Below are 17063 nucleotides of genomic sequence, written 5' to 3' on the forward strand. Positions count from 1 at the left end.
TTATTGAGAATGCCATGGCTGGAGCCAGGCAGGCCGGGCTGGGTGTGCAATTTTCCACCGCACACAACAAGAGCTGGCATCACATCAGCGAAGGGCTTTTTCCCCAAGAAAGAATCAAACAGAGCAGTCCCACATTTCCTGCTGCTTTGCTGTTTTTTTCCACGCCAATACCTGTCCAGATATGTTACTGCAATCATTCTGCTCAGTCCTTCAGTGGCCTGGGGCAGGTGTGGCCAGCACTGTCCCTCTCCTCTGTGCCACAGTGGACAAACTTTGGAGTTTGCAAGGTTGGGGTGTGTTGAGCTTTGCCCATCACCACTTTTGATAGAGGTGATGCTGCTCTTGCTACCATTGGCATCACTGTCTTCAGCTGCAAATCTGTAGGAAAAAGCCTAGAGCACAAACACTGATAAGGATTGATTGATCTTCCTGCTGATAAGGATTTATTCTACTCTTCCCATTGATAAGGATTGATCCTTCTCTTCCCATCAGGAATTGCTAGTAACCTGCTCTGCTCTACCTCTATCTTGTAGTTTCAGTCCCTCTCCTCTGATTTAGGATGTTTCAGCATTAAACCGTGCCTCGGTGTTGTGGTACAGGACTTTTTAGCTTCTACACATTTTTTAGAAGTTACAAGCAGTTTCTGTGGGATTTGGGAAAGGTGGTGAAGCAAAGCAGGTACTGCTGGGAAACATTACTCATCCACCCTTTAAACTGACTGAAAACCCACTACTGCAGGGACTTTCCAGTCTCTGTAGGGAGATTCAGCCCAGGCTGGTACATAAGCAGAAATTGCTGGAGTTTATTCTCTTTTAAGCTGTAAGATTTCTGCCAAATCCTCTATCAGTACACAAATCCTGCCAGGTCTGTGCTTGTCCTGCAATAAAGGTCCTGACAGGAAAGTTTCCATCCAAAGTTTCCATCCGGCTTTGGCTTGGCCCATGTAAAGATTATGGATGCACAGAGCTCTTGTGTGCATTTGGCTTTAGACTCTTTAAAAAAGCTTTCCTTGGGTTTAGACTCTTTAAAAAACCAAATAAACAGATTTGTAGATGTTTGCAATGATACTTGCAGGTGACTTGGCGGATAACAGAGGATTCACTTGTGTTACTCCAAGAGGGAGCAGCGGGTGGAGCAGGAACGGACACTGGGAACGCCAAAACATAGCCCGGAGCAGGGACCGGCACCACGCCAGGCGCTGGGAATCAAAGAAGAAAAAGGTCCCATGGTGGATGTGACAAAAGATGTGAAATCAAGGAGAGGAAAATGATGATTCTGGAATTTGGCTTTGGCTGTCAGGGGTGTCGAAAGGCGCCGGCAACGCCTCCTGGCCGGGCTATAAAGGGCCCCGAGGCAGCGGAGCGAGCACTCGCTGCTGCTGCTGCTGCTGCTGCGCTGCCGAGCCGCCTCTCTGTGCCCCTGCAGCCTCCAGCATGAGCACCTCTGTCCGCCAATACTCGTCCTCCACGTCCCTCAAGGGCTTCGGCAGCCTGGGGGGAGGCTCCAGCAGGGTCTCCTCCGTGCGTGTCGGGGCCGGGGGGTACCGGGCCCCCAGCGTGCACGGCGGCTCCGGCAGCTACTCCGTGTCCTCCCGCGTGGTCCCGGGGCTCGGCAGCGCCTTTGGGGGCAGCTACTGCAGCAGCGCAGGAGGGGCCCTGGGCGGCGGCTTTGGGGGCGCCTATGGGGCCGGCTTTGGGGCCGGCTTTGCGGGGGGATTTGGAGGCTTTGGGGGCGGCGATGGCATCCTGCCGGCGGGGGAGAAGGAGACCATGCAGAACCTCAACGACCGCCTGGCCAATTACCTGGACAAGGTGCGAGCCCTGGAGGAGGCCAACACCGACCTGGAGGTGAAGATCAGGGAGTGGTACAAGAAGCAGGCGCCTGGTCCTGACCGTGACTACAGCCCCTACTACAGGACTATCGAGGAGCTCAGGAACAAGGTAGGATGCTGGGGTTAACGTGACATCTTCACCAAAGTCACTTTTAAAGAGAGTCACTTTTAAACCTTTTTCATGTTACAGCCGGAGGGGAGAGGTTTATCAAATAGCAGGTAATTAGTGTGAAATGAAAAGCAGAGCTTTGGAATAACAGTCACTATGAACAGCAGATCACCAGGCACCAGAATGGGGCTTCTGTTGACTGTTCTGGTGTAGGGAGAAAGATGGGGCAGGAAAGGACTCCCATAGTGATTCAGGTTACCTGATGATACTTGCTGCCACACTGTCACCTCCTGCCTTCCTTTTCACTACAGGACTATTGAGGAGCTAAGGAACAAGGTAGGATGCTGGGATTATCACTGTGGGATGTGTCAGGGAGGAAGCAGAGAAGATGACTGTTACCTCTGTAATTAGTCATTACTAATTATGTTGTAAAAAGCGTCCCAGTGGCATGTGTGGAGTTCCCGGCTGGAAATTAGAGATGTCTCAATCTCAGCTTTTGGTTACATCCTCCTGAGTGGGACAAGTGGCAGCTTTCACTGGCAGGAACAGATCTAAGAGGATGTAAGGCAAAAATGAAGAAAACAGACAAGTCTGCACTGATCTTGTGAGTTCTTGGGAGTTTAAAATTAAGGTGCAGGGAAATTTGCAGCTGTGGGCGAACTATGAAACACTGATGTCATATTTGGAAACACTCAGGCAAAGAATTTGCAAACTTGTTTCAGCTCCTCCTGTGGTGGAGATTTAGATGATAAAAAGATGGAACTGACCAATAAGAGTCAGAGTTTTTTGCCTCTTTTGGCAATTACTGCCCCAGGGCTGGAACGGTACAAAGTCCCCAGCCCAGGCAGCTCAGGGGGGATTCCTCTCTGTTTGATTGGAGTCCCAGCATACCATTTTGGAGGAAATGCTCCAGTTTACATTGTTCTCTGTTACTTCCCATGCATGAATTGCCCCCAGGGATTCCAGAAGCTGTGGACAGCTGGAGCTGCAGAAGTGCTGGCAGAGGATGCAGGGAGCTCATTTTCCCCCCTCTCCTCAACAGAGTTCTCCTCCCAGTGTGGGTTATTTGCTCCTGCTTTGGTAATATGAAAATCAGAATCTGTAGGCACCTGCTCACTGCCTTTTGCTCTGTTTCTGCTGCCAACCAATTAAATCCATCCCAGAATAAAGTGTAACAAGCACAGACACCCCACTGGTCCCTCTGACCTTTGCACAAACAGCACCTGCCCTGGAGGATAGGAACAAAGGCCACCATCAGATCTCACACATTTTATGTGGCCTCACTGCCTTTTGAAATGCTTACTGGTGGATTTTTGGAAAGGGAGCTCATGGAGTAACCAGCAGTCAGTCTCAGCTGCATCTCACTTGTCCTGATTCCAGACTTCTGCTAAGGAAATGCCAAACTTCCCCAGAAGTGTTGTTCCTGTCCCAACACTCAGCCAGGAGGAATTCCTGACACTCTTTTATCTTTCACTGCCCAGGTGTTGGCGGCCACAGTGGACAATTCCAACCTCCTGCTGCAGATTGACAATGCCAGGCTGACAGCAGATGACTTCAGGACTAAGTAAGACACATTTCCTGGAAAAAAAATGGACTAAAGTGTGCAGGGAAGTTTGATGAAATGAGGAGAAAATCTTGTCCACACCCCAGAAAGGCAGTGTGGAAGCAAAGCCTTCAAAATGAGGGTGCAATTTCCAAAGCAGATGGTTCTCTCAGCCTTACAGGCACACAGGGATTATGTTGGTTCTTTCCAAACCCACAATTTTATTCCTGTTGCTGATTTATCTCTGGTACAGAGACCTTGCCCTGTGCCTCACTGTGCTCTTAATGTGAGTGTGCAACTCCACAGAGCCCAGGGCAGTACCAAAGCCTGGTGTAAGGAGCAGGGTGATGTTATAGACTCAGGTGGACACTTCTTTATCAGTTTCCCCCCACTTTGCTCAGAGCTTCCCCTAGGAAAATTGTCAATGGGGCCATGTCACGATGCCAACAGCAGTGTGGAGGCACAGACAGGGGCTGTGTGTCCAGCTGGCAGGGCTGGTGCAGCTTTGCTGAGTGTGTTTGTGCCCCCAGGTTTGAGTCGGAGCAGGCTCTGCGCATGAGTGTTGAGGCCGACATCAACGGCCTGCGCCGGGTGCTGGACGAGCTGACCCTGTCCAGAGCTGACCTGGAGATGCAGATTGAGAACCTGAAGGAGGAGCTGGCTTATCTGAAGAAGAACCACGAGGAGGTGAGCACAGAGTCAGGCTCTAAAAAGGCCACTCTGGGTAGTGAAATTTGAGTTCTGGTCCAGCCTTTAAGGCTGTGCTGGGTTCTGAACTGCTGGGCAGGAGGTGAGAAGTGCTGGTGAGGCAGCAGAGGGGATGCTCTCTGGACAGCAGCACATCCTCTCTGGAGCCTGTGGAAATCCCATTCACCATCTGCCACATTAGTAATACCCATTGTGGCTGTTAGAGGTTTATTAATAGCCCTTGCAGCTTCTGGCTGGGAAGGACAGTTCCCTGATAAATGAACCACCTACAGGCACTGCTTTATTCTCTGGAAAATTAACTCCAGTGGGGATTTCACAAGAATTTGAATTATTTTATTTGTGGTCATGGAGCAAATACCCCAATTTGCTCCCTTTTGATCAGCCCCCAAATGCTCACTTTGCTGAAGAGCTCTTTCTCAAGAGGAACATTTTAAATGCTGGTTCTTGAATTGCATTATGATGATGTTCTTCTCCTTTTCTGTCAGGAAATGACTGCCCTGCGTGGGCAGGTGGGTGGGGAGATCAGCGTGGAGATGGACGCTGCTCCTGGCATCGACCTGACCAAGATCCTGGCGGAGATGCGGGAGCAGTACGAGAGCCTGGCGGAGAAGAACCGCAGGGACGCCGAGCAGTGGTTCTTCAGCAAGGTGAGGAGCTGGGGCTGAGCACTGAGCACAGGGCTGGGGCTGGGGCTGCTGTACAGGGGGAGTGTGGTGGTCTTGGAATCTGCTTTCTCATACAACATCACATCATCATTGGAACATGACGAGAATAGTGGAATAGAATAAGGAGTTGTAGTGGAATCATATTGTTTGTCCTGAGGTGGTTAGGAGAGCAGCAGCTGCTCCTAGGATGGGTCAGGGGCTAGGGAGGGTCTACTACGTGACAAAATGTGCTTGGTGTGCCACTGAGAGTTAGGTATTTTCGTGTAGGTAAAGGCTCAGTAGGAGCACGAAGACATAGGCTTGGATTATCGCTACTGCTACCTCTAGGATGGCTAGTAAGAAGAGAATTAGTAGAGTTAGAAGCTAAACTGCTGGTGTTGTGGAAAGTAGGGCTGCTGTGGCTGTAGAGATGAGTTGGATGAGAAGGTGGCCTGCTGTGAGGTTTGCTGTTAGGCATACACCCAGTGCTAACTAGGCTTGTTGTTTCCATTAGGATTAGGGCTGGGATTAATGGAGTTAGAGGTGCCTTCTGGCAGGAGGTGGCCTAATGGGGCGGAGGGTTGGTTTTGCAGTCCTGTTAGGAGGGTGGCTAGTCTTAGGGGGAAGGCCAGGGCTCTGAGGGCTTTGCCTCTCTGCAGACAGAAGAGCTGAACCGGGAGGTGGCCATCAACACGGAGCAGCTGCAGAGCGGCAAGACGGAGATCACGGAGCTGCGGCGCACGATCCAGAGCCTGGAGATCGACCTGCAGTCGCAGCTCAGCACGGTACCAGGGCTGGGCATGCAGGGAGGGCAATGCAGGGCTGTGCCCACCCTGGCCACCCCCTGAGCCCATCCCCGTGGCCGTCCCGCAGAAAGCGGCGCTGGAGGGCACCCTGGCCGACACCGAGGCGCGCTACGGCACCCAGCTGGCCCAGCTGCAGATGCTGATCACGGGCGTGGAGGAGCAGCTGGCCGAGCTGCGCTGCGACATGGAGCGCCAGAACCACGAGTACAGGGTCCTGCTGGACGTCAAGTGCCGCCTGGAGCAGGAGATCGCCACGTACCGCCGGCTGCTGGAGGGAGAGGACGCCCAGTGCGTGAGGGGCTTCGCTGGGAGGGCTGTCACTGTCATGTTTTCTGAAAAATCCCTGTGCCAGGATTTCTTTTTGAGTTTCCTCAGCTTCCCAGGAGAAGAAATGCTGGCGAAGGGATTTTTCGGAAAATATGACAGTGACAGAGGGCAGCTGGGAGGAGATGGATCATAGCAAAGGAAATAGAAAGTGAACCACCTGCATCCCCTGGAGGGTTCTCTCAGCCCATTCCCTGACCCATTGCATGCAACAGTGGCTCTCCTTTTAGTCCCAGCAGTCCACAACAGCTCAGTGGTTTTAACAGCCCTGCAGCACCCCTGGGTTCCAGCTGCCACCCTTCCATGTCTGTGTGATCCCAGGCAGGTGCTGCACTGGTGTCTGCAATCCTGTGTCACACACCCATCCTTAGCAGTTTCTTCCTTCAGTTGGGACACTGGCAGTTTCCAGAAGCATTTGAATCATGTATTAGTACATAGTATTAAGGCAGGGTTTAAATAATGATCTCATCATGGACATTACTCACTTTTTTCCTGTTTCTCACCTCCTTTTCCTTGTTCTCCTCCCATAGCATGTCTTCCCACTACATCTCGCAGCCTGTGAAAGAAGGTAAGGACAGGTCTTGGCTGAAACTCTGATCATACACAGCTCTCATACCCTCACCCACCTTCTTAGCACAGACTGCTTTTACTTTTCTACTAAAGTTACTATTTGATTATATTTCCAAAATTTGAACTTATATACAAAATTTTACGATACAACAAATTTATTATATAACAAACATCACGATATACCAAAACATGTGTCAGAAATTACCTGAACAGACTGAATCTGTACAATTTAGCAGTGGGAATGCGGTGCTATATTGGGTTTCTGATGGGATGACTGTAGTAATAAATCTGTAAGGTCTTTAAGGCACTTCCTACTTGCTGCCATGGCAGTAACATCTCCTTCTTTCCCCACTGCAGGACCAGTAACCACCCGCCAGATCCGCACCATCTTCGAGGAGGTCCAGGATGGGAAGGTGATCTCCTCCCGGGAGCAGATCACCCAGGCTGCCCACTGAGGCACTGCCTCTTTTGCTGCAGACCCTGCCCAGCACAGCCAAGCAGATCCCAGCTGATGTGTTCTTGCCATATGGATCACCAAAAGCACCTTCTCCCACCATCACCCCCCTCCTTACCCTCTCTCACCCTTCTCTCACAGAAATCAAATAAAGCTTCTCTTTGCATTCCTGCAAACCCAGGTCTGGTCTCAATGCTCTTGGGCAGTCCCACTCCTGCAGCTGTGGGACAAAGCTGGGAGAAGCAACATTCTCCATCCTTGGTGTCCTGATGGTGGGGCCTGCACACCCACACCTCTGTAACTCCTGAGACCTGGCAGCTTCAGGGGAGAGGGTGTGGGGGGAGTTTGGAAAGGAGCTGATCTCAAGGGGGTGGGAGATGAAGCCTGTGAGAATCACAGACTGGACAAAGCGCTGCTCCCCCACTGCAGTGCCCAGCAGCAGCAGGGCTGAAGCTTTAACCCAGCCAGGCCAAGCAAGTGAACAAAGCCCAGGTGGTGCAGACAGGACCCTGTAAATGCCATGCCCCAGCTCTGCCCCAGCAGCTGCTCCTCATTCTGGATCCCAAACTTTGGGGTGAAACAGTCTGATCTGCAGGCAGGACAGGGATCTGTCAGGAGGGCTGCTGTCCCTCCAGACAGCCAAACTCAGCTCAATTGGGCTTCTGCTTCCAAAGGCGCCACTGAAGGGTGAGGAAAACACTGATGGGAAGAGAAGGGTATGGTCTGTGCAAGGAAAAGGATTAAAATTCTTCTGGGAGCTCTTGTGGCACTCCCCGGCTGCCGGTGGCTGCTCCTGACACAGCAGTTCCCACTGCTGACAGCCAGCCCAGCGTTCCTGGAAAGCCAGTCCAGACACATTCTTGGCTGCATTCTGACACATTTATTACTTTGTAAATCCAACTTCTAACTCAATGAAATGAATCAGAGCAGAGCGACTGAATGAGAGTGAGAGCAGAGCTGGCCACACAGCTTTGAAACCCTTCTCCAGAAATCTGTCTGGAATGTAGGAGCAGATAAGAGAGAAATTCTTTATTTTCCCCCAAACATTGGAATGATGCCTGCAGTGCACCATCTGCCCTGCAGCCAGGCTGGCAGGGCTCCATGGTTTTGAGGCCCCCAACCCCCTGCCCTGCAGCTCTGCCCAGTGCCTGGGCTGTGCCCTCCCTGTCTCAAGCTACATCAGGGAAGGTACAGGTTGGATATTAGGAATTTTTTTTTTTCACTGAAAGAATAATAAAGTACTGGAATGCTCTTCCCAGGGAGGTGGTAGAATCACCAACTCTGAATGTGTTTAAAAAAAGACTGGACATGGCACTTGGTGCTACAGTCTAGTTGAGGTGTTAGGGCATAGGTTGGACTTGATGATCTTAGAGGTCTCTTCCAACCTCATTATTCTCTGATTCTGGGATTCTGAGATTCTGGGATTCTGAGATTCTGGGATTCTGTTCCCTTGGTGCAGACCCCTGTGACTCTCATGGGGCATTGGCTGCCCTGAGCATCCCCAGCATCCACTAGCCAGAGGAGACACGGTTCTGGTTTGAAGTTTAATGCTGATGATCAGTGAGCTCATCAGTGGGTTGGGATAAAGGCTGCTGCACATCATGGCTGATCCACGGGTCAGCAGCAGCACAATTCCCAAGCCTCCCACCCCGAGGCACTCCCAGCCCCAGCACCTCCACGGTCCTGCAGACTGTGTTCCCTCCACTCCCACAGCCCCGAGGAGAGAGCCCAGAGCAGCCCAGGGACTCTCCCTGGGGGAATTCGTGTCCCAGAGCTGGGTAAAGACAGGGCTGAATTGCTCAAGATCAGATACCTGAGAAGGGTCGGGACAGACACAGCTTGCACAGCCACACCCCATTCCAGGTCACCTCTTAGGGACCCTGTTGTCCCCACGGGTGGTGCAGGGACCACCAACACGCCTTGCAGCCCCTCTGAGTCCCCTGCCATGCCTGTGCCCCTCTGGCTGTTGCAAAACCCAGTGCAGGGATGCTGTGGTGCCTCTCTGGAATTCACCCTTGCTTTGTGTTTTCCTCTGGTAAAAGTCTTGGCACACCTGTGTTCCTATAGAAACAACAAACAACGCTTTGCTAATGAAATCCCCTGCTTTAATTACTCCGGCACAGTGTGAGGGAGGTGTGGAAAACAGATGTCAATTTTCTCCTGCCTTGAGCATTAATAATTAGTCCTGACCTTAGGAAACCTCATGGAGGAGGGAGCTGCAGGGGTGGCTCACGCTGACAGACAGCAGCAGCTTGAGGCAGGTCTCAGAAAGTGGGAATTTAGTCCAGAAAGATGGTTTGACTTCTCAGGCAACACTGAATTCCTCTCACAGAAAAGACCACTTTAGAAACATACATTAATGCATGGTTCTCAGCTCATTTTAGGAAACTTTTTGATGATAATTTGATTCCAGGGCAAACTTTATAAACATATAAAAAGAGGAAAATGGTATTATCCAGGTAGAATCTGCATCTGCTGATATGTAATTTTGGAGCCAGAACTTCACCTCCATTTTCCCCCAAAGTAAGACCAATTGTGTGTTTGAACACCATTGTGCTACCATGAAGCTCCTGTTATGTCGTAGGACTGGAATTCTGATTTTGAATAATATTAAAAATGAGATTACAGTGTGCACGTGCTCAAGAAGAGAGGCAGGATCTGGTTTCATACTCAGCCTTTTACTTCAAAGGGTGTGATAGAAGCAACATGCAGTCCTTGTGGTTGTGTTCAATGGGAGGTCATGGAAATAACGTCCTTGAGTGCTTAATGTAGTTTTAAGTCTTAATTAACGCTCATGATTTTAATTGCTGCCCTGTGGCATTACCAAAGTATCACAGATATTCTGGGCTTTTATGGCATAGCAGATCAATGGCAAACAAAAGATGAAAGGAAAGGCAATTGCCCATAGAGGAAGAACCGCGCATCACCTGTGTGACACACAGGTGACAGTGTGACACTGTGCCACTCTGAGGGGCTTCGCTCAGGGCAAGGCTGAGCGTTTGGACTCACACAGGGGCTCTGCACCGGTTTTGTCTCTGAGATTGCCCTTTGCCCACATCCCCGCTGCAATCAGAGAGCACAAACCGCGGCATTGCCCGGGCAGAGGTGAGGAAATGAAGACGGGGACGAAGCACATTCCTGGCATTGCCACGTCCTGGCCGCCCCCGCCTGCTGCTGCACCTTTTCCATCCGCACCTGGGCAGGACGAGCGGTGAGTGGGCGTCCCCTGGCACGGTGCCCGGCGCTCACACGACAGCAACACTCCAGGGGACAGAGCCAGAGCCAGCAGAGGCTCTGATCCTCCAGCTCTCTGATCCTCCAGCTCTCCGATTCTCCAGCTCTCCGAGCTGCACGGACTTGTCTCCATCCACCAGTGAAGATAGGGAACCTCCATAGCAGCCACCCCTGATATTCCAAGGACACATCCCACTCCTGTACCATCTCCAGCTTTCTGCAGATGGAGGGGAGGGAGTTGTGCCCTCTGAGCTCGTCAGCAATGTACCTTTGTTCTTCCTTCCATACCCTTTCTCCCCTCCTTTGGCAAGTGATCTAAGGAAGAACTTGGCTGTTGGGAAGGGGCTGTTTGGGCCTGTCTGCAGAGACAGCCCAACAATCCACCGTGTGCACACATGAGCAATCCCTTCCCCTCCACACCCTGCAGGATGAGCCAGGCACACTCACATTGGTGGGTTCTTCCTGGGCCGTGGGTCAGCAGGGCCTGGCCACACCGCTGTGCTCAGTTCTGGAGCCTTTTTGCTCGCCAGAGGTGATCTCTGTCTCTCCTGAAGCTCTGTTTAGATGGGAAGCGTAAACTCCAAATTCACAGTGAAGCTGTTCTGCCTGCTCACAACTGACAGAAAAACATCACAGCAAACATCACTGGCACCAGCTGCTGAGCTGTGCTCCTATTCACAGCACTTACACACCAAAAGCTTTTTCCTTATGTCCTTCATCTACTTTCTGCTGTCCCACATTTTCCGTGGAGATCTCATAATTCTCAGCTAGCCGCCATACCCTGTCCTTTTGGGAAGGTTTGCTAAGCTCACAAAGAAAACAACCCATCCTATAACCTTTCCACAGTCCCCCACTCTTGGGTGGTCTCTGAAGTGAAGACTCCAGTGAGCCCCGGAGCACAAATTCCCTTTTCTTTGCTTTGTCATGACTGCTCATCCCTCTCCCTGCGGATAAAAGAGCGGACTTGTATTTCCAGGATTGGCAGCCAAGTTCCTTCCAGCACCATTGTACTCAGGGGCTTTGGAGGTGCATTCAGGGTCTCACAAAACAGCTGCTGTCCCTGCAGGTGTGTGTGTGCAGCCAAAGCAGGGACAGGAAACTGTAGCTGGGACAAAAAGCCACAGTAAAAGAGATGCTGAGCTATTCCCTCAAATCCTGCACCGCTCTGTTTCAAAGCTCACCGTGCAGAGGGAATTAAATCATAGCCCTGAGCAAGGAGCCTCCTCCTTTTAATCACACCTGACAATTTACTTGGAAACGGAAGAAGCATAAAGATGCCCTTTGTAAGAGAAAAAGCTTCAAGTGCAATATGACAAAAAGCGTGAATAGAACAAAGGCAAAAATGACGATTCTGGAAGTTGGCTCAGCTTTTATGAGTGATGGAAATCGTCGGGAATGCAAGGAGAAAAAAAAAAAAGGAAAAAAAAAAGTGTGGCAACGCCTCCTGGCCGGGCTATAAAGGGCCCCGAGGCAGCGGAGCGAGCACTCGCTGCTGCTGCTGCTGCTGCTGCGCTGCCGAGCCGCCTCTCTGTGCCCCTGCAGCCTCCAGCATGAGCACCTCTGTCCGCCAATACTCGTCCTCCACGTCCCTCAAGGGCTTCGGCAGCCTGGGGGGAGGCTCCAGCAGGGTCTCCTCCGTGCGTGTCGGGGCCGGGGGGTACCGGGCCCCCAGCGTGCACGGCGGCTCCGGCAGCTACTCCGTGTCCTCCCGCGTGGTCCCGGGGCTCGGCAGCGCCTTTGGGGGCAGCTACTGCAGCAGCGCAGGAGGGGCCCTGGGCGGCGGCTTTGGGGGCGCCTATGGGGCCGGCTTTGGGGCCGGCTTTGCGGGGGGATTTGGAGGCTTTGGGGGCGGCGATGGCATCCTGCCGGCGGGGGAGAAGGAGACCATGCAGAACCTCAACGACCGCCTGGCCAATTACCTGGACAAGGTGCGAGCCCTGGAGGAGGCCAACACCGACCTGGAGGTGAAGATCAGGGAGTGGTACAAGAAGCAGGCGCCTGGTCCTGACCGTGACTACAGCCCCTACTACAGGACTATCGAGGAGCTCAGGAACAAGGTAGGATGCTGGGGTTAACGTGACATCTTCACCAAAGTCACTTTTAAAGAGAGTCACTTTTAAACCTTTTTCATGTTACAGCCGGAGGGGACAGGTTTATCAAATAGCAGGTAATTAGTGTGAAATGAAAAGCAGAGCTTTGGAATAACAGTCACTATGAACAGCAGATCACCAGGCACCAGAATGGGGCTTCTGTTGACTGTTCTGGTGTAGGGAGAAAGATGGGGCAGGAAAGGACTCCCATAGTGATTCAGGTTACCTGACGATACTTGCTGCCACACTGTCACCTCCTGCTTTCCTTCTTACTGCTTGTGCCCCATAGCTGCTCCCTGTAAGGCTCCTGATGGAGCTCTCAGCAGGCAGGGACTTTTTATCTCCTGGGCCTGTTCACTGCTGAGTGATATGCAGATGAATAGTCATTCTCACAAGTATCCTACGAATCAGATTTACCCCCCATCCTTTGAGGAGGGTAAAGGTAGAAGTTAAAGTAGAAAGAAAGTGTCCTATGGGATGTTGTTCTTTGGCAGCTGTAGACACAGAATCCAGTCCAGGATTGGAACACTCTGGGCTATGGTAGGTGCTGAAATCAGGTGTGTGCTCTGCTGTAAAATTCAGCAGATGAAGTCATGGCCAAGGTAATTTCTGTCTTCCAAGCAGCTCCCTGGATGATTTTAAACAAAGTCCTTCAGCCAGAGCACCAGAATCTGCCCATCCCTCCCTGGCCTGCCATTGCTTGCCCCCCTCAGCCCTTATCACTCATCCTGAGTGAGCTCAGGCTCACTGAGGGAATGAGGTGTGGGCGGTTGGGCAATGTCATACCTGGTCTGTAAGAATAAATTCCTGGGAAATGGGGCAGGGTCAGCCCCTGGAGGGAACTCACATTCCTAAAATTTCTTGGGCTTCACCCTCGGGGAAAGGGCTTGCCTTGATGCAGGAAGCTCCTCTGCAGATTCCAGCATGTCAGTGTGCTCTGATGGAGCACAGAAATATCTGGAGGCAGGATTTGAGTGATGAAGTGCTGGGTCTCACAGAAACCTTCTGCTCCTGATCCAGGGGAAGGCAGATCCTTCCCTCCCTCTCCCCTGTCAGCTGGGAAATGACCACATCAATATTCCTGGATTATTCCTTGGATATCCTCTGAAGCAGGAGAATTTACAGTTCTTCATTAGCTTGTGGCTACAGAAATTCCTGCTCACTAAATGGCCAATCATTTTCATAATGTCAGAGCAAATACTTGCACCTCAGGTGTAATTATGAAAGCCAAATGAGGTAGGCACAAGGCACTCCCTTCCTTCCTCAACCCTTTTTCCTTCTTAGCTGGGCTGCTCCCATTCCCAAAGCCTGGAGTGCTGCCAGGGCTCAGCATGGCATGAGCACCTGGAGGTGCCACCTGGGCATGGCAGTGTTCCCAGGAGACTGAGCCTGTGCTGATGGGAGATGGAAACGAGCACCCCATCTCCTTCTCTGCAGAGCCCACATGGAAGTCCATGGCCCAGTGCTGCTCCAGCCCTTCTCTGGATGGGATCACTCAGTGTTTGAAATGACTTTTGAACTCTTTCACTTATCCCCCATCAGATTCTTTCTGCAACTGTTGAAAATGCCAACATCGTCCTGCAGATCGACAATGCCAGGCTGGCAGCAGACGACTTCCGAACCAAGTGAGTCCAACACCTCCAAGAGCTTTTGTGAAAAAGGGGGGAAATCCTGGCTGTTCAGGGTGCTTTTTATCTGCATCTGGGGTTGCTCCACTGGAGTGGGAGATTTGGGAATAGTTCATTTCTTCCTGGGCACAGCGCTGCTATTTCTTCACGTGAGAGCTGTGCACACACATTGAATTAAAGATTCTTGGCAAAAATACACTGAGCTGGGGAAGGAAAAGATAAGAAAAGTGCTGTATCAGGTGGGTATATGCAGCTGTGTGTGTTGTCCCAAGGTTCGAGTCGGAGCAGGCTCTGCGCATGAGTGTTGAGGCCGACATCAATGGCCTGCGCCGGGTGCTGGACGAGCTGACCCTGTCCAGAGCTGACCTGGAGATGCAGATTGAGAACCTGAAGGAGGAGCTGGCTTATCTGAAGAAGAACCACGAAGAGGTGAGCATGGAGTAGGGCTCAAATTAGGACCTACAAACATTCCTTGTGCACCAGGGAAACAGTCAGGACAAACACACAGGAGTCTCTGGAATCAGAGCTGTCAGGAGACACTAGAGCAGGAAAGGGGAGAGATATAATCCCTTCAGGCAGGACCTCCAGGAACTCTGTGGGGTTCCTGCACTGGGTTCAAATAAGAAATTTCTCACCATGGGAAGATGACATGTCACTCTGACATGTGTTGTGTCTTTTTTGTGTCAGGAAATGACTGCCCTGCGCGGGCAGGTGGGTGGGGAGATCAGCGTGGAGATGGACGCTGCTCCTGGCATCGACCTGACCAAGATCCTGGCGGAGATGCGGGAGCAGTACGAGAGCCTAGCGGAGAAGAACCGCAGGGACGCCGAGCAGTGGTTCTTCAGCAAGGTGAGGAGCTGGGGCTGAGCACTGAGCACTGGGGCTGGGTTCGTGGCTGGTGCCAGGGCTCTGAGGGCTTTGCCTCTCTGCAGACAGAAGAGCTGAACCGGGAGGTGGCCATCAACACGGAGCAGCTGCAGAGCGGCAAGACGGAGATCACGGAGCTGCGGCGCACGATCCAGAGCCTGGAGATCGACCTGCAGTCGCAGCTCAGCACGGTACCAGGGCTGGGCATGCAGGGAGGGCAATGCAGGGCTGTGCCCACCCTGGCCACCCCCTGAGCCCATCCCCGTGGCCGTCCCGCAGAAAGCGGCGCTGGAGGGCACCCTGGCCGACACCGAGGCGCGCTACGGCACCCAGCTGGCCCAGCTGCAGATGCTGATCACGGGCGTGGAGGAGCAGCTGGCTGAGCTGCGCTGCGACATGGAGCGCCAGAACCACGAGTACAGGGTCCTGCTGGACGTCAAGTGCCGCCTGGAGCAGGAGATCGCCACGTACCGCCGGCTGCTGGAGGGAGAGGACGCCCAGTGCGTGAGGGGCTTCGCTGGGAGGGCGGTGGGAGGAGATGGGTCACAGACAGACACAAAGTGCCCAGGGTGTCAGCCAGTCAGAGCTTTCAGGGCTGGTTTCTCTGTTCACACCAGATGTGTATGCCCAGTGCTCTGTGCCTGGTGTCTGGCTGTAGTGGGGGTAGCTGCTGTGGTTCCTCTGTCCCTCAGGAGAGGCCAAGTGGAGCAACACTTTTACCTCCATGAGCCTTCTCTGCTTTTCTCCTGCCTGAACGCAGAGCCTGTGTAGCAGCAATAATCAGTGTTGGTCCCTAACATCTCTTTGGTTTTGTGCTTCTCTTGTAGCATCTCCTCCCAGTACTCCTCAGCCATGTCCTCACACTCTGGCAGAGACGGTAAGAACCCACCTTTCCACTCAGCCTGGTTCTTTCTCCTTCCCAGTCAAAGCAGAGCTGTTTAAAGCAGCATTTCCCACTCCCTTGTGGAATTCCCACCAGCTCTTGAAGAATATTCACAATCTGATAATGTTTCAAGGAATTTCTCTCCTTCCTGCCGTGAATAATCGTCACCCTTTCCTTTGCAGTCGTGACATCGTCCCGCCAAGTGCGCACAATCGTGGAGGAGGTGCAGGACGGGAAGGTGGTGTCCTCCCGGGAGCAGGTGGCACTCACCACTCGCTAGGACAGCCCCTGGCCCAGGAGAGCATCAGACTGAGCCAAGAAGTGCCTGAGGCCATGTGTGCTCCCTTCACCTGCTCTTCCTCATGTGTTGCCCTCATTCCATGCAGGTGTCTCTGGACACACTTAATAAAGCTTTTTCTTCTCGCTCATGCAACTGCAGACTTGTCTTGTCTGATCACTGACATGTGATCCCTCAAAGCCTCTGGGTTCTGTGTTCATGCCAGGGAAAGTCCTGAGAAACCACAAGAAGCCAGTGAGAGGAGGGGAATGGAGGGACATGGGTTCCACCTGGAGGGACAGGGGCTCTGCCTGGGACAGCTTTTTCCTAATGAACTCAGTGCTTGTAAATACATGGGACTGGCTAAGACATAAACTGTGTGATGAAGGCAATTATGGAATTATGAGGTTTGAGGTCAATGTGCGACACAACTGGTAATTAAAGCCAACAAAATAAAGCTCAGTTCTCACACACTTAAGATCATAAAAAGTCACTTTCTCCTGTAAGCTGAGCTTAGATGGCTTCAGCAAGGCTGCTGCTGTCAGATGCTCTCTCTGAGACATGAGCCCAGCATCCAGCTGTTGGCAAACCTCATCCCTACAGGCCTGCTGTCTCTTTTGACTGCCTTTAAATCACACTGTCAGGCACAAAAACTTTTACAGGGCTATTCATGCTGCCCCAGGGCTGCACTTGAGGAACTAAAGTAACCATTGCTTAATCTGCACAGGGATGAGCAGCAATAATTTCAATCACTGTCGTGTGTAACAGATCACTGCTAAAACCCTTCCTGAAACTACCTGAGAGGTAGAAATGATGCCTGAGGCTGAGCTGCTGCTCAGGATTAGTGACTCAGCTGGGCAGCAGCAGGTTCTGGCTGTGCCTGTGCCCACTCGCCTGCTGGAGAGCGACCAAGGGAGAGCCAGAGAGGAGAGGAAATTGTTTTAGAGCCAAAAACCTGATGGAATCACTTTGATCCAACTTCATGCTTTCTAGTCTGTGGTAGCTGGGAGCCCTGTGCATCCGCTTATGTCCATCCCACACCTCAAGGACACAGATCTGGGCTCAGACCAAAGTGAGAGGGAACAGTTTGCATTA

At 52.1% G+C, this 17063-nt stretch overlaps 1 protein-coding gene across 3 annotated transcripts; it reads left to right on the forward strand.

The window, feature by feature from the left end:
* The first annotated feature begins 1410 nt into the window (after positions 1 to 1410).
* LOC131568682 (keratin, type I cytoskeletal 14) lies at positions 1411 to 16110 on the forward strand. 3 transcript variants are annotated; one of them, XM_058820787.1, is made up of 8 exons: positions 1411 to 1940; positions 3422 to 3504; positions 4014 to 4170; positions 4677 to 4838; positions 5495 to 5620; positions 5709 to 5929; positions 15636 to 15685; positions 15874 to 16110. In XM_058820787.1, the coding sequence occupies exons 1-8, from the start codon at positions 1434 to 1436 to the stop codon at positions 15969 to 15971; spliced, it is 1404 nt and encodes a 467-aa protein (XP_058676770.1). In that variant the 5' UTR covers positions 1411 to 1433; the 3' UTR covers positions 15972 to 16110. The 3 variants fall into 3 exon arrangements, with proteins under 3 accessions (XP_058676770.1, XP_058676772.1, XP_058676771.1); XM_058820789.1 differs by lacking the exons at positions 15636 to 15685; positions 15874 to 16110 and adding exons at positions 6496 to 6533; positions 6893 to 7148; XM_058820788.1 differs by lacking the exons at positions 1411 to 1940; positions 3422 to 3504; positions 4014 to 4170; ... (1 more) ...; positions 5495 to 5620; positions 5709 to 5929 and adding exons at positions 11751 to 12280; positions 13856 to 13938; positions 14214 to 14370; ... (1 more) ...; positions 14874 to 14999; positions 15088 to 15308.
* Positions 16111 to 17063: the final 953 nt, after the last annotated feature.

Source organism: Ammospiza caudacuta, chromosome 27, assembly GCF_027887145.1.
Source record: "Ammospiza caudacuta isolate bAmmCau1 chromosome 27, bAmmCau1.pri, whole genome shotgun sequence".
NCBI lineage: Eukaryota > Metazoa > Chordata > Aves > Passeriformes > Passerellidae > Ammospiza > Ammospiza caudacuta.

What these genes read in the sequence shown, in the direction of transcription:
- LOC131568682 (XM_058820787.1), top strand. Translation starts at nt 1,434, where the DNA reads ATGAGCACCTCTGTCCGCCAATACTCGTCCTCCACGTCCCTCAAGGGC. An exon ending in TGCAGTCGCAGCTCAGCACG is followed by an intron (nt 5,621 to 5,708) that starts GTACCAGGGCTG and finishes GCCGTCCCGCAG; the next exon opens with AAAGCGGCGCTGGAGGGCAC. An exon ending in CTGGAGGGAGAGGACGCCCA is followed by an intron (nt 5,930 to 15,635) that starts GTGCGTGAGGGG and finishes CTTCTCTTGTAG; the next exon opens with CATCTCCTCCCAGTACTCCT.